This window comes from Lepisma saccharinum, chromosome 17, assembly GCF_977018435.1.
Source record: "Lepisma saccharinum chromosome 17, izLepSacc3.1, whole genome shotgun sequence".
Lineage (NCBI taxonomy): Eukaryota > Metazoa > Arthropoda > Insecta > Zygentoma > Lepismatidae > Lepisma > Lepisma saccharinum.
The window spans coordinates 2,503,157-2,517,501 of record NC_139245.1 but is presented as its reverse complement, the minus strand read 5'-3'; the positions used below and the strand labels follow the sequence as shown (position 1 = coordinate 2,517,501).

At 37.0% G+C, this 14,345-nt stretch overlaps 1 protein-coding gene across 24 annotated transcripts in view; it reads left to right on the top strand.

The window, feature by feature from the left end:
- Positions 1–14,345, top strand: part of LOC146001468 (zinc finger and BTB domain-containing protein 8A-like) — a 212,921-nt gene that overhangs the window by 96,857 nt on the left and 101,719 nt on the right. The window contains exon 6 of one of the 24 annotated variants that reach the window (XM_083138799.1): positions 12,289–13,139. The exons of the other annotated variants lie outside the window; for them this stretch is intronic. Within the exon in view, the coding sequence (XP_082994925.1) occupies positions 12,289–12,635 (347 nt within the window). The 3' untranslated portion in view covers positions 12,636–13,139. Of the gene's footprint in view, positions 1–12,288; positions 13,140–14,345 lie in introns of those variants that run through there. 24 annotated transcript variants of the gene reach the window in all.

Sequence of the window (14,345 nt, the reverse complement as noted above, 5' to 3'; positions counted from 1 at the left end):
AGGCTTTGCAACCAATTTTTTGCTCAGGCTGGGGTCAGTAATTATTTTAACATTGGTATGTTTTCTGACATTTTCAATTGTTTTGCCATATACAGAATTTACCATCAATTTAAACAAGCCCTTATCAAATTCGCTCTTTGCAGATGTTCGAAGCTCCGTGTTTGTATCAATGTATGGTTTTAACCATTCTGAGTGCCTGAACCTCAAAACTTTTCCAAGTTTGGTTACTTGAACACCATGACGCATCAGGAACTGGAGGTTCTTGTAATATATGACACAACCCTGTTTTGACTCCAGTGTCATCATGAGCTTCTTCTGTTTAGAGCCAGGTGAGCACTGAACCTCGGGAATTGGGGGCAGATCAGAAAATTTGTTGTGTAAATAATCAGGAATTGTCAGATCAACCTCTAAGAAGAGGCCATGTTCTCTGTCATCATAGTTCTGAAGATCTTCAATATTGAAATCTTCGAGCCATTCAAGCCCTGCATATGGCAGTTTTTGCATCATTGCGTGACCATAGAGGCTGTTTGCATCCACATATGTTATATAATTTGATTGCAATTCTGGATTATAATCAGGCATATATTTGTTATTTGCTCTGGCATATCTCTGAGAACATTGCACCATCCCTCCTCTTATACCTTGCTCCATAAACAGATACATATCTTGATCTTGGATCAGATCCAATGGCTTTTTGGTGTTTAAAAACATTGCAGCCCATGCTAGGCCCGGGGCACTGTAAAAATACACTGGGTCCAGTCCATAATTTTGCATACAAGATTTTCTGAATGTCTGCATTATATCTGCTAAGATGGTCACATCAAGTTTTAAATAAGCCATGTGATAATCACGAAATGTCTTGCATTTTAAATTGTCCCACACCAATTGGGCATGGTGATAATCCTCATCAGTAATTCCAGATCCTCTGATTTTGCTGTAAAACTCTTCTTGTGGTGGCAAAGAACACTCATCAAATTTAGAAAAATCTGTAACATAATCATATGGATATACACCCTTCCGCCTAATTAATTCCAGGTACTGATTTGGAAACAATGCACGTGTGATTTTGAATTGATCATCAGGTAATTGAGTGGCCAGTGTAGCCACGCTAGCAGATAAAAATCTGTAAGAATCAAGAAATCTTATTTGAATAGAAAATCCATTAACTTTAATTGTTTTGCTAATAGATATATATTTTTCATCATTTTCAGCTAAAATATTTAAATTCTGCTTCTCAAACCCCTCGTACCTGATTAGATGATGGAAATCATAATTGGATGCTCCATGGCAAAATATGGGGACAAATCTTGGTCTCTTGATCTTAATATTACAGCTATTACACAGGACCTGTTTATATCGACCATCTGTATGAGAATGGTGATGCACCTTGATATTTGTATCTGAAAATTCAGAATCACATAGCGAGCATTTTTCTGCATTGTTGAAATCTTCAATCTGTTTCTTTGTTAAAGGCAACATGGGTTTTGATTTTAATAAGATGTTAGATGCTATGTCACGGCACTCATTTTCTATTCTATGTGCAAATATTTTGATGGCATCTGGCCCCATGTATGAATCTTCTTTGGTAACAACACCATCCTGTACAACCACATAACAAAAGCTGGAAGGTTCATGTAGCTGATATGGTGTAACTGAAGATTCTTCAGGATCCGGATTGCAGGATGCAAGAGATTTGAGATTCGATTCAAAATCACAAACAATATATGCTGGGTGTTCCAACAAGGCCTCAAATTTTTTAAATTTGCAATTTTCACTTGGCATTGGCATCACCATATGAACAGGTTTATGATTGCCACAGTATTTCAGATGCTCAATTAACTTGTTTTTGGCAATTTCTGCACTCACTTTACAAACCCCATTTACTGTTTTTCTACCATCATGTACAGTTAAACATCTTCCGCATATTCTGAATATTCTATTAGATTTGTCTAGTTGTGTTCTGACTAAAGCTTCAAGATTATGTATCAGAGTGTAATGATTTGTGCCATCCCCTTCAATTAAGAGCAGATTAATCGGAATAGCAGAATCATCAACAAATGTACTAATTCTGAGAGGATCTATCAAGCAATTGTCACGGCCAGTGGAACAAATATATACATTAATAGATAATTGTTTACCATTCATATCCCTGGCTTTTTTTTCAAATTTATCAATATGCTGAACAGACATTGGATATTCTAAACCCTCCATTGCATCGTCAAAATCATGTTCATGTTGTTTGTAATAACTTATTCTCTGAGAATTTCTTGAAACCGGATACAAAGCAGCTAAAATACACCACAAAAAGCATTTCTCATCATTATTTTCAATATTAACCATGGCTTGTTTGTTTTTAATATTGATAGGTAATGGCAAATATGTGGAACCTTGTAATGGGCTGAATTCAGAAATATTAACATATAACTTGTGCGGAAAGCCGCATAGGCTCCATCCAGACTCTTTTGCCGCAAATTCAGAGTGTTTAATGTTCAATTGATCCATCAACCTGCTTATTATTGTGTCTGAATTTGCATTTGAATATACCGGTACAGTTTCTGTTATGTGGGGCTGTGTAAATTTTGTACCATTTGGTTTCTTATATTGAGTATACAATTTGAGGGAGAGCTTATAAGAGCCATTTTGTGCATTTAGAATTGCCTGCAGATCAGGATTTATATTGTTCAAAAAATTCTGAATACCACATCTTGGCTCTGATACAAACCGATAATCCCTAAGTTGAGCATTAAAACTGCTATGGATAGGTGCATAGCATAGCTGCTTTGCTGCTCTGGCATTAACAGGTGCTTCATGCTTCCTTTTCAGACCAGATGTAGATGCTTGTGGGGGCAATATTGATGACTGTGCAGAACAAGTATCTTTATGTTTATATGTGAAATATTCCATGCTATATTTTCTATTGCATTTGGGGCATATTTTTGTGGGAGTTCTGTATTTGCCGGAGTTACAAATTTTTTGGTGTCTGGCCCAATTAGAGCTAAATATATTCTTATTGCATTGGTCACAATATTTTTGATTCGGCATTTTTGTTGTTGTTTATTATATATATTTCCTGGGTTTCAATTCAAAACTTTATACTGAATAAAAAATATCAATTGGGTTCAGCACTGTACTGTATATGTGTGTGTGTGTGTGTGTGTGTGTGTGTGTGTTAATATTTCTCGCTTTGGTATTTATATAAAATTTCCTGGGTTTTTAAATCTAATCTTTATGCTTATCTTATGACAGGTTGTAAGGCCAATAGCCCACAAGTGGAAAAAGAGAATAAATATTGATTCACACTGACCTAGCACAAATGCCTGCACGAACATGCATATCTTGAATGGCAATGACCCAGCACTGAGTGTTATGTATTGATTTTTGTATAACAAGCTGTAACAGATATAGGCCTGACCCTAAATAACAACAAATAAGCTAGATGTAACAAATATCAGGCAAAATATTGTATTTAATATGAATATTAAATCAAACAGGCCTGTAAGTATGAGGAGCACTGTAAAAACACATCTGTTCTCCTCAGCCACTCTCACAATAATGGCTGATGTAATGCAAAATCTCTTTATATACCCTAATTTCACGGGAATTTCCCGGCTGATGCAATTTCTGAGTATTGAAGCTTTGCGTGCAAACAAAATTGCATCAGCCAAGAAATTCCCGTGAAATTTGTTTTTTACAAGAATTTCCCGAGGGTTTTTTCACAGAAAATTCCGAGGGGGCATATTTTTCACGGGAATTTGTTTTTTACAAGAATTTCCCAAGGGTTTTTTCACAGAGCAATTCTAGAAGAATTATATTGTTTTAATATTAGATTGAACCTGGTATCCAATTGAACTTAAACCTGAAGTAAATATGTATGGGTAGGTATGGGTTTAGCTTAATTTCTGGTATGGCCAAAAAATATCAATTTTTGACAGGATTATGGACAACAATCTCACAGAAGTGCCTTTTTGTAAGTATAGGCACATCAATCTGAGGGGCTCTTCCTTTCTCATGGAATCCATAAGGGCTTTTTTACAAAAATCTTGGATTAGATGGGGTTCCACACTAGAGCAAAAAGCTCATATATGCATGTTGAGCTAGTTTTAAGTGTAGACAATTCTGCTAGAGAAGAGCTCTTCCTTTATCGAGCTGGTAATAGCACAAGTACTACTACTATTGTATATTAATTTTTGTTGTTGTTGGTGTAAGTGTGTGTAGTATGTTTCTTATTGATCAACAATTTTGACGGGCATTAGATTTAATTAATGTGTAATGTTATTTCTGCTGAATTGTAAGTCTCATTTTTCTTTTCATACTTCAAATTGAGGGTGGGTAAGGATAATGTTAAGGTGAAAAGAAGTTGTTAATAATGGAGAAGAGGAAAGTTGCAGTGCCGAAACTCACTCTTTGAATCTTGTTTTGAGGCACATTCATTCTTTTAAAGTATGGAAGTTGATGGACTTTTCAAAAATCTTTAAGAGTTGGTATTTGCTAGCACTTAGTGCACACACACATTTGCACTCCCTCTCTCTAAAAATAAGGAAACTTTTAATTCCAAAATTGGAAAATAGTAAAAATAATCTTAATGCTTAAGTGTTTTCTGTACATATGATGTGTTTCTACTCATGTTTTATATGTCTGCAGAGAAAGCAATATACACTACACAAGATTAAGTATAAAAGGGAGGAAGTACAGTGACTTACTTAAGTTCTAGTAGCAACACAGAAGTATAAAATGCACCAAGCAAAACAGAATGCTCAGTGGTAGCATCGAGGGGTTCCAGGTTCGATACCCGGTGGAGGCACATAGTGGTATGGATCCAACTTTAAGCTGTAGGTCCAGTCCTGATTAGCCTTCTGTGCATAAAGTGGACATCAACTCAATCGATCAAAACAGCATTCTATGTCAAATGTAGAAGGACTGGTTCTCAAGTACTCTTCGTACATATGCCTCTGGTCCCTGTATGTCTATAGAGGAATTGAAATATTGGTAAATGAGAATAGAGAATAGATTACTGCGAACAAAGTAAATTTTTAGGGCTGAGCCAATACTCTTACTGATTCCCACCGATACCGATAACTTGAAAAATTACAATAATTAAAATTTGTTCAAAATATTGGTCAATAATGGTGTGTGAATATTCTTCTCCAATTTTATGCATCAATTTACCAAGGAAATTGCTTTACAATATTCAAGAATTTCATCAGAGTTTGAAAATAGATGTAATGTAATTGCAAAAATACAGCTTTTCGTGCAAAATCGCTGCACAATGAAAAGAAAATTAAAGTTTGAATTTTGCATAATTTCCAGGAAAATTAAACCCCGCGAACATGGGACCCCATGATAGACCAATTTGCCTGAAAAGTATCGGCTGGTATCGGTAGATGAATTCAAACTGATACTTTCCAATACCAAAACTGAAACCTATTCCTATACCTCGGCATCGGCTCAGCCAAGTGTTCACATCTGTGGATATGGGGAAAATGAACCTTCTCTCCCTCCCTCACTTTACTTTTGGTTCCATTACAGTGATCAGCACTACCCAGTCTTGCCATAAATACTGTTACAAACGTCTGACGTATACCATCCAACAAGTGTAAACAATAGAGCGCCACCTATGTGCTGGCTTCCACCCTGAGTCATTGTGAGTGTGTCTGTGAAAGAGCAAGCATGTACCTGCAGCTGTCAACATAGAATGGGGAGATTACAAAAACCGTGTCGCTGTGATAGCATTACACAAGGTTGGGAAATCAGCCAGTGAAATTTTCCAGACCTTAAAAAAGTTGAAAATGAGTCGAATGTTTGTGCACCAGAACATCCAGCGCTTCACTGAAACCGGGTCTGTTAAGTATCGCCCACGACAAGGTCGTCCTTGTGCAGACCCGAGCAGTGCAGAAGGCCGAAATCCAGTTCGGAAGCAGGCAGTGATGGCTCGTGAGATGAACGTATCGAAAGATCGATGTCCAGGCTACTTCGTGAGGGCCTTGGGCTTAGAGCATATTGCCGATCTACCGGACATTACCTTGACTGAAGCAGCAGAGGGTGTGAAATGCAGATGCCTCCTGCAGCGTTACGCCCAGAATGGACATCAGAGTATTCTTTTCACTGATGAGAAAATATTCACAATTGAAGAGAGCTTCAACCACCAAAATGATTGGGTGTATGCCACTAGCATGCAGGAGGCCCGTTAACAAGTTCACAGAATTCAGAGGGGCCATCATCCCTCTTCAGTGATGGTTTGGTGGGGGGCGAGTTATTCTGGTGCCACCCAGCTACATTTTTGTGAAAAGGGGGTTAAATCCAAGGCAGTAACGTGTGCAAACATAGTCTTGGAGCCCGTTGTCAAAGATTGATGCACCATATTGTTTGCAAACCAACAATAGAGTTTCCATCAAGATTCTTCTCCAGCCCACAAGGCACGATCAACATGACAGTGGCTCAAGCATCACATGCCTGATTTCATTTCACCTGCAGACTGGTCTTCTCGCAGCCCCGACTTCAACCCATTGGACTACAAATTGTGGTCAGTGCTTTGAGGGCATTTTCTGCAAGAATAGGCACACCAGAACTGCCAGTTTGAAGCGTTCCTTGGTAGCAGCAGTGGCAGATTTTCCAGTGGATATCATGCGTGCTGCAATAGATGAGTGGCCTGGATGACTTCAAGCCTGTGTGCGTGCCAAAGGTGCCCAATTTGAAAACTGATTGGTGCTAAGTGTGGTTAATACTCCATACAAGTGCCATGTAAAGTTATGTTAATATATCTTTAACCACTGCTCAGTTCTTCAGTATTTACGTTGTAACAGTATTTATGGCGAGACTAGGTAGTAAAGTTAGGTGCATGTTACAAGATTTCCAAGGGACGAAATGTGGAGGTTGTGGAGCTGAATTGTAATTTAGGTAGTTTTGACCTTTGATTGACTTGTGCTATGCGTATCTCCTCTCTCTCCAGAGGGTTATGGTTCCTATCGTTGCATGCCAATTTCTTCACTAGTTTTACATGTTTAGCATGAATTGACATAACTTTATTTTCTTCTTCGATTCTTTTCCCGTAAGTTCTGTTTCTTCCACAAGTTAGGCATGTTTCATAATTCCTTCTAGTTTTATTATTACCAGTTTAGCAGCTAATACACATGCAAACTCCATGTCTGCGCTTTTATAGTTCCATTCAAATGCAAAGGAAACTTCAATGTTGTGTATGCATTTTAATACGAGGCCCGTCCAGAAAGTAAGTTTCAGTGGGGTCATCTACAGAAAGGAACACAATTGCAATGGACATTTTTTATTGGAACAGATACAGTAATTGTTCAGCAATTTTTCAACATACTCCCCACTGGAATTGTGCCATTTTTCGTACCGTGGGATCAACTTTTGTAACCCTGTGTCAAAGACGTCTGCTGCCTGGGATCAGAACCAGTGTGCGACAGCCATCTTCACCTCCTCGCCACTTTGCAAATGCTGACCAGACAGGAATTTCTTGAGGTGTAAGGAAAGATGGTAATCATTGGGAGCGAGATCTGGGATATGGGGTGGATGGTCAAACACATCCCAGCGGAACTCCTGCAGAAGATCTGGTGTGTGCTGAGCCAAATATGGCCGACCTTCTGCAAATTGCCTGCACCAGCGATCCACCATCTGCTTGCTCATGATGTCTGCCCCATTCACTTGACACAGCTGAGGATGGATTTTGATCTGTGCTATGCCTTGAGCGTTCAAAAACTTATCACCGACAGAACCTCACAGTTGGTAGGAACTGGAATAAGAACCGCCATCTTCAACCGCTACTACGGTGCTACCGTGAGTTGTCGGGAGTGCTGCCTGTTGCATATGATTGCCACGTCATGCATCTCTCACGCATGTGCACTAACCTCTCGCAACGCATGGCCTGCTATATGTTCGCCATTCGAGAAACTTACTTTCTGGATCCATCTTGTATATCTGACTAATAACCTGACTATGGTTGGTTTCAAATTAAACCAGTACCACGAGGCAGAAATTTACATGCTATTACTATTTTTACTAAACACGTTTTGAATGTGCCAAATTTTTCCAAGGAAAATTATGCACTGTTATTTAAAACATATGAATGGATGTATTATTTTTCCACCACTGTTTGTGTGTGTGTGTGCACGCACGTGCGCGCTCCCTCCCCTGTGCTTTGCACTATGCCATGAAGGCATATAGGGTGTGTGGAGTTAGGGTCCCACACTTTCTAGATCACGACCGAAGGGGGTGTGATGTGATCGCACCACTCCCCTGGCTGCATTTACTTCCCAGAGTTTCCTCCAGGTACCCGCTTTATAGGACCATGGCTGTAACCACAGTTTATTGCTGATATTTTTTTCTTTTACCAGTAATGATGGCAAAAATGGAAAAAAAATGTTCAACAGTCGACAGGGGACCAGAGGGACACCTCCAGTTGTTAGATTAGAATTAACCTTTTTAATTTTTTTTTGTTATTATTTTTTTTTTAATTAGGGCAAAGCATGGTCTTTTGCTTCTGTACAAATTTAGTGCATCTAGCATCCATAGGGCTAACAGTAGAACAAATTTTTCAGAAACGTTTTCATAAGATAGCTACACTACTTTGCTTATACATTATTATTAATATTATTATTATTAACCCCTTCGGGAAATATATGTATATTTCCAATGTGACTAGTAGAGTGCTGCAAAGAGCATTTTTTGCTCGAGCTGCAAATAGTTTGCACAGGCAACGCTATAGATCGACCACAAGGAAAAAAACCTTGGGACGAGAAGTCCCCGCGCAACTTTCCCTTCTTCCCTCCACCTCGGGCCATAAGGAAGCATGGTCCACTCTCCCCCTCCCCTACTCGCGGGGTTACGGTGCACATGACTCGCGGGTCTGCGCAGGTTGTTTTGCTCGTGGTTCCACTATAGATGGCACACAGAATTGATACTTCTTCCTCTCGAGTGAAAAACGACCGAACAAATGAAATACACTCGAACTCTCGAACCCTCTTAGTAGACATATTGTCTACGGTAGAGGTTCCTCAAATATGGATCGTGAAGTAAAAGACTAAGTGAAATTGAAAAATAAATGAACATAGTTGTCATCTCCATGTTGAAATGCAGTTTTTTATATCTTACCGAGATATGTGAAAATGAAATAAATGATTATGGGCTGAAACTACCTACACTAACATTTTATGTTTCCACGATTATTTTCTCTTATTGAAATAATGTTCGATTGAATGTTATAACTGCATTTTATTATTTTGCAGAATACGATTATCCTTTTCGGTAAGTGAACAATAATGTACACGTATTTGTTGCACTGTGATACAACAATTGTAATTGCCTAGGCAGGTCTCTCAGCATTATCCATTTTACGTTTCGGTCTGTAGATATTACATACTTTCACATGTGCTGTATTTGAGTCTTACATAATAATATACAGAATTATGATGTAGAATTGCAATTGCATAGAGTGGTGTCCTTCCATGTATGGGTTTTAGGTTGACAGTGATGCTTATTAGGCTCTGAAATACAGGACATAGCTAGTCCCCTACGAGTGCGGTACGCTCGAGTGTGGGAGATTTGAACGAGTTTGAGCGAGCTAAAGTGGTCCGATGTAGTACTCTAGTGACTAGCGCCGATTGTAGGAATATACCATTGCTACATACATTTTTTTTTTTTTTTTTTTTGCTGAATATGAATTTGTGTGTGAAATTTTGATTTCTTTCTCCTCTTTTTAAACTTTCATTATTGGGAAGTAAAATGTTTAAGTTCCACCTCCACAGAAATAAGAAAACTGATTTTATCCCTTTATGACAATTAGTACTCTTGCTATGATTTTTTTTGTACATTCCACAAAGTTTGAAAAGTGTGTGTCTGAAAAGTTCTCGTCCCGAGAGGCTAACAGACAGGAGAGGGTCCCGTCAGCTAATGGAGAAGGCTCAGAATACAGAAGAAATGTGCATCAAGCTTAACTAGCCTGGCCATTCTAAATTTTTATTAAGAGAGAAGAGTTGAAATGTGTTTATATTGTTATTTTTGTTATTTAACATCACTTCTGCACCTTTTGGCTGATCACAACAATGAAGAGTGATTATTGGATGAGATTGATGGAGGGCCACTCGCAAGGGACAATAGAGTCCTGCATGCGACCACTTTTGCTAGCTCGTATGTGTTTGAGTCTCCCATCCTGAAGCGTATACAATGGAATATAATTTTGTTGTTACAATAATAGTAGAGACACATGTGTAAAATATCGACCTTGGTAGTTTCAGCCCACAGTCGTGTATTTCATTTTCATACATCATGGTGTATTGGTAAGATAGTCTAAACTACATTTTAACATGGAGCTGTGAACTATGTTCACTTAAGTTTCAATTTCACTGCATTTTCCACTACACGATCCATATTTGAGGGCTCACTACCACACTGAGTTACATTTGTACTACTGGGCTTTGAGTGTGTACCACTTGTTTTGCCTGTTCGAGCATTATTTACTTCAGCGAAGAAGCTCTCGATTCCATACGCTCTATTGCATCGTCCAAGCAAAATCGAGTAAAATCCTCTCCTTGCATCATTAATAGACAATGTGCATTTAATTGCATTCTGTGATTATTCTGTTGGAAGTTAAACCTCTCATTGACATTCATTCACATTTATATTATAAAGAGAGTATTTCATATTATTCTGCATTTGCTTGATACTGTACACTTGGTAACTATATGGGGTGACCATAATATTTTGATCTTAAAACGGGACATCTCAAGGAGAACAGTTTACCCCTTTTTTCCTAAAAAATTGGTTAAGCCTAATTATACAATTATTGTTATTATTAACGTATTACTATTATTTATTAAAGGATGGATCACATAAATTATATATCATAAGCAATAAATGAATTATAAGCTCTCCTAATGTCAAAAGGGATTATTATAATCTAGGTAAGACTTAAATAGCGTTTCTAGTCCTTTCTGACCAAGTTTTGATGTTGAAGTTGAGTAATGTCAGAAGTATTGTATTTATTAGAAGAACCAACCTTTTTGAGAGAAGCTTTATTCTTCACCAACCGTTCAAAAATCTTTTTTTTTTTTCTTTTTTTTTGTGTTAAGATGCAGGAAATGTAAATTCATGTCTCAATTCCGTAAAGAAACTACGTGCTTATTCATTGCTCTACAAATAACGGGATACATACAAAAAATCTTTTTCTTTAGCATGAAATGTATCTCAAATTTAGACTTGGTTTTCAAGGTAACTCCTAGATTTTTATAAAATGGGACAAGTAGTAGCTTTTGAATAAAATGGACGGGATGACCGGGACACACCTCTGAAACGGGACTGTCCCTGTCAAAACGGGATGTATGGTCACCCTATAACTATATCACATGTGTGTGTGCCAATATATAGCATGCTGCATTTTGGCATGTTCATTTCCTTGGTACTGTGACATGATCATCATTGTTTATAACTAATTGTTGCAAAACGTGATTGTAATTTTAGCTCTTAACATAATTAAGTTGGCATCTAAACATCTTGTGTGTTTATAAACATGATGGGAGATTTGCATGTTTTGTAGATCTTTTTGCTGCAGGAATATGCAATAGTTGTTGATGTCGTATAATCGGATAATTAGCAGTCTTATTTACATTGCCTTGGCTAAGCAATATGTAATATTTTTTTATTCCTTTCTCCCTGTTGAACGTAATTATAATAACTACAATGATTGGCAATCAGATGAAATACCACAAAAAATCATTTTATTTTGGATTCTAAGCTGGAACTCTGTTTTGTAGCAACAATCAATCAATCAAAATTGAGGTGTAATGTGTCATTAGGATTTGGAAAACTTACGCTGACCAATATGTTTAATTTTTCAAGGTCAGATCCAGATACCTATTATTATTTTATATGTTTGCTGTACACTAGTTTTGTCTTTTGCTTGAAAATCAAATTTTGTCAACTATGTATTTGGCTTTTATATATTGTATACATTATTCTAAATAACATTTAAAAGTGGAAGTCCAGTTTCCAAGCCTGGTCCTTTGCAATATATTTATAGTTCCTGTTTTGTTTATCCTTTATCCATATTTACATTAGTCCTTTCTCGTATTTTATACATGCGTAATGCATGCAAATACAAGCAGTTTATTCCATTTTAATAAAGAATCTATATTAAATATTAACACACTTAAATTGTTAACCCAGTGGATTGATGCGCACCATAGTCTCTTCTCATTTTCTGAAAGTTGTTTTTATCTCAGTTAAAAGCAATAACCATCAGTTCAGTTGTGAATATAGAATCTTCTTCTCTTCCTGTAGTACCAATTACGCTGTCGGGAGACACATTACAAGAAGGCTTAAACCTGAGCATGAAGAAAGACGAGAGTGCTATGTGGGGACTTAGTATAATAAAGAAGCAGATGAAAAGTGAAGGAGTACTCGGAGCGGACTTTACAGTTCTTCTTCCAAAAGTTTCACAAGATATGAAGCATGTTTGCAAGATATGTGGGAAGCAATTCAAACATCGTAATTCTCTAACGATGCATAAGAATTTGCATACAGGTCACACCAAGTGTCCAGTGTGTTTGAAAATCTTTAGCAGAATGTATGATATGAGAGTCCACGCACGGTTGGTACATAGTGAGGTTGTCATGTACAGTAATTGAAGGCAAGTGCAAGTGAACATAAACTGTTATTTGTTTGTTTCCTCACACTGGAATACTCAAAATTCTATATTCCATCAGTCCAAACAATTACTTGAATTTTACATTAATGTTTGTTTCTTTAAAAATATATCTGGAACAAATCCAAATGTACTATTTCAAGATATTTATGAAAGCAAATGAGTTAACTGGCCAAGTATACAAGCTGCTGATGGCAATCCCCTCCCCCCTTTGAAATTGTGTAAATATGAAGAATTAATAGGCATTTTTTTTTTCTCTTGAATAGTTATGCTATCGCAAGATTTACAGCAATGCATGTATTGTTTCATGAAATGGTTAACAGTTTTCAATATTTCATCGGCATTCACTTGTCAACATATTGAACTACCATCAAGAGAAAGAGTGATAGAGACGGAGGTATTAAATATTGGAGAATACCAATATCCCCCAAAATTTTGAAGAATCAGTTGCAGAGGTTTGGGTAGGAGTGAGAAGTGATAATAATGATGTGAGCTCTTTTTTTTTTTTTTTTTTTTTTTTTAATCTAATTCATTATAATATACATATCATGTAAATATTAAATTTTTCTGGATATGATTTATCTGAGAACTTTACATTTTTAATGTTTTTTTTTGTTTGTTTTTAATGCCTTGAGTGTAGCGAAATCAGATTAGTATTGTTGACATTGTAATTTATATCTTGAAAATGTCTGTGTGTTAAATTAGTCATGTTACATTGATATGAATAATCACTAGGTACTACAGTAGTTGTATTATTTGATATGTACATCATGTAGAGTGAACATGTATGCCCGAGAAAATAAATAATTTCTAACATCATTGGAATAATCTATTTAAAATTTGTTCCACTTCATTTATGAGATTAGTAGATGCAAGATATATCAAAAATCTTAATTCAGAGATGTTTATGATATTTATACTTCGCAATAAGAAAAATGAAAATTTCACAGTAGATGTTTATATATACACACAGGTTTGTGAATATTGTATCTGCCAATATGAGTTGGCAACCCTGTTGGAATGCAGGCGTGCATGCGTTTATTCAAACGGTTTCCATTCAAGAGACGTAGAAGATACTGCACTGAGATGCATCAGGATGCCAGAGAATATGCCTCCTCTGACCTGGAGACTTTTGTTTCTGCACCCTGCCATTGGCTTTCTATTGTATCATATAGTGACACTCTGGCATGGGTTAATGGAGACTCACTGGACCGTCCGTCTTGGTACCTTCTGCATGATTCGTGTCTAAACAGGTGAATATTCCATGTCAGACTTGCATCTGTCGAACCATGGGAGATTTCTGCTTCTGCGCACCTGCATTCCCGACAGGGTTTCCAACTTATATGCACCACCGTGTATATTTTAAAACACTGAGAAATACAGCAAACAGAAGTTGAAACACATGTTGTCAATACTGATTCTTAACATTATAAACTATTGTTTAAATTTTGTCTGGTTTGTATCATATAGACATCAGTTGTCAGGCAAAATTACTCCAATCTTGCAACAAGAGAACCAACATATTAAAATCTAAATGTGTTCAAATTCATCTGAAAAGAAGCAACCAGCAGATTTTTCAAATGATGCATATTTTTAAGTGTGTTGAGTAGTCAACTCCTAATCTTGTCACAGGAGTTGTTCTGGTTTGAATGTCCATCAGTATAATTTAGTCTTCGCAATTAATCAAAACTGT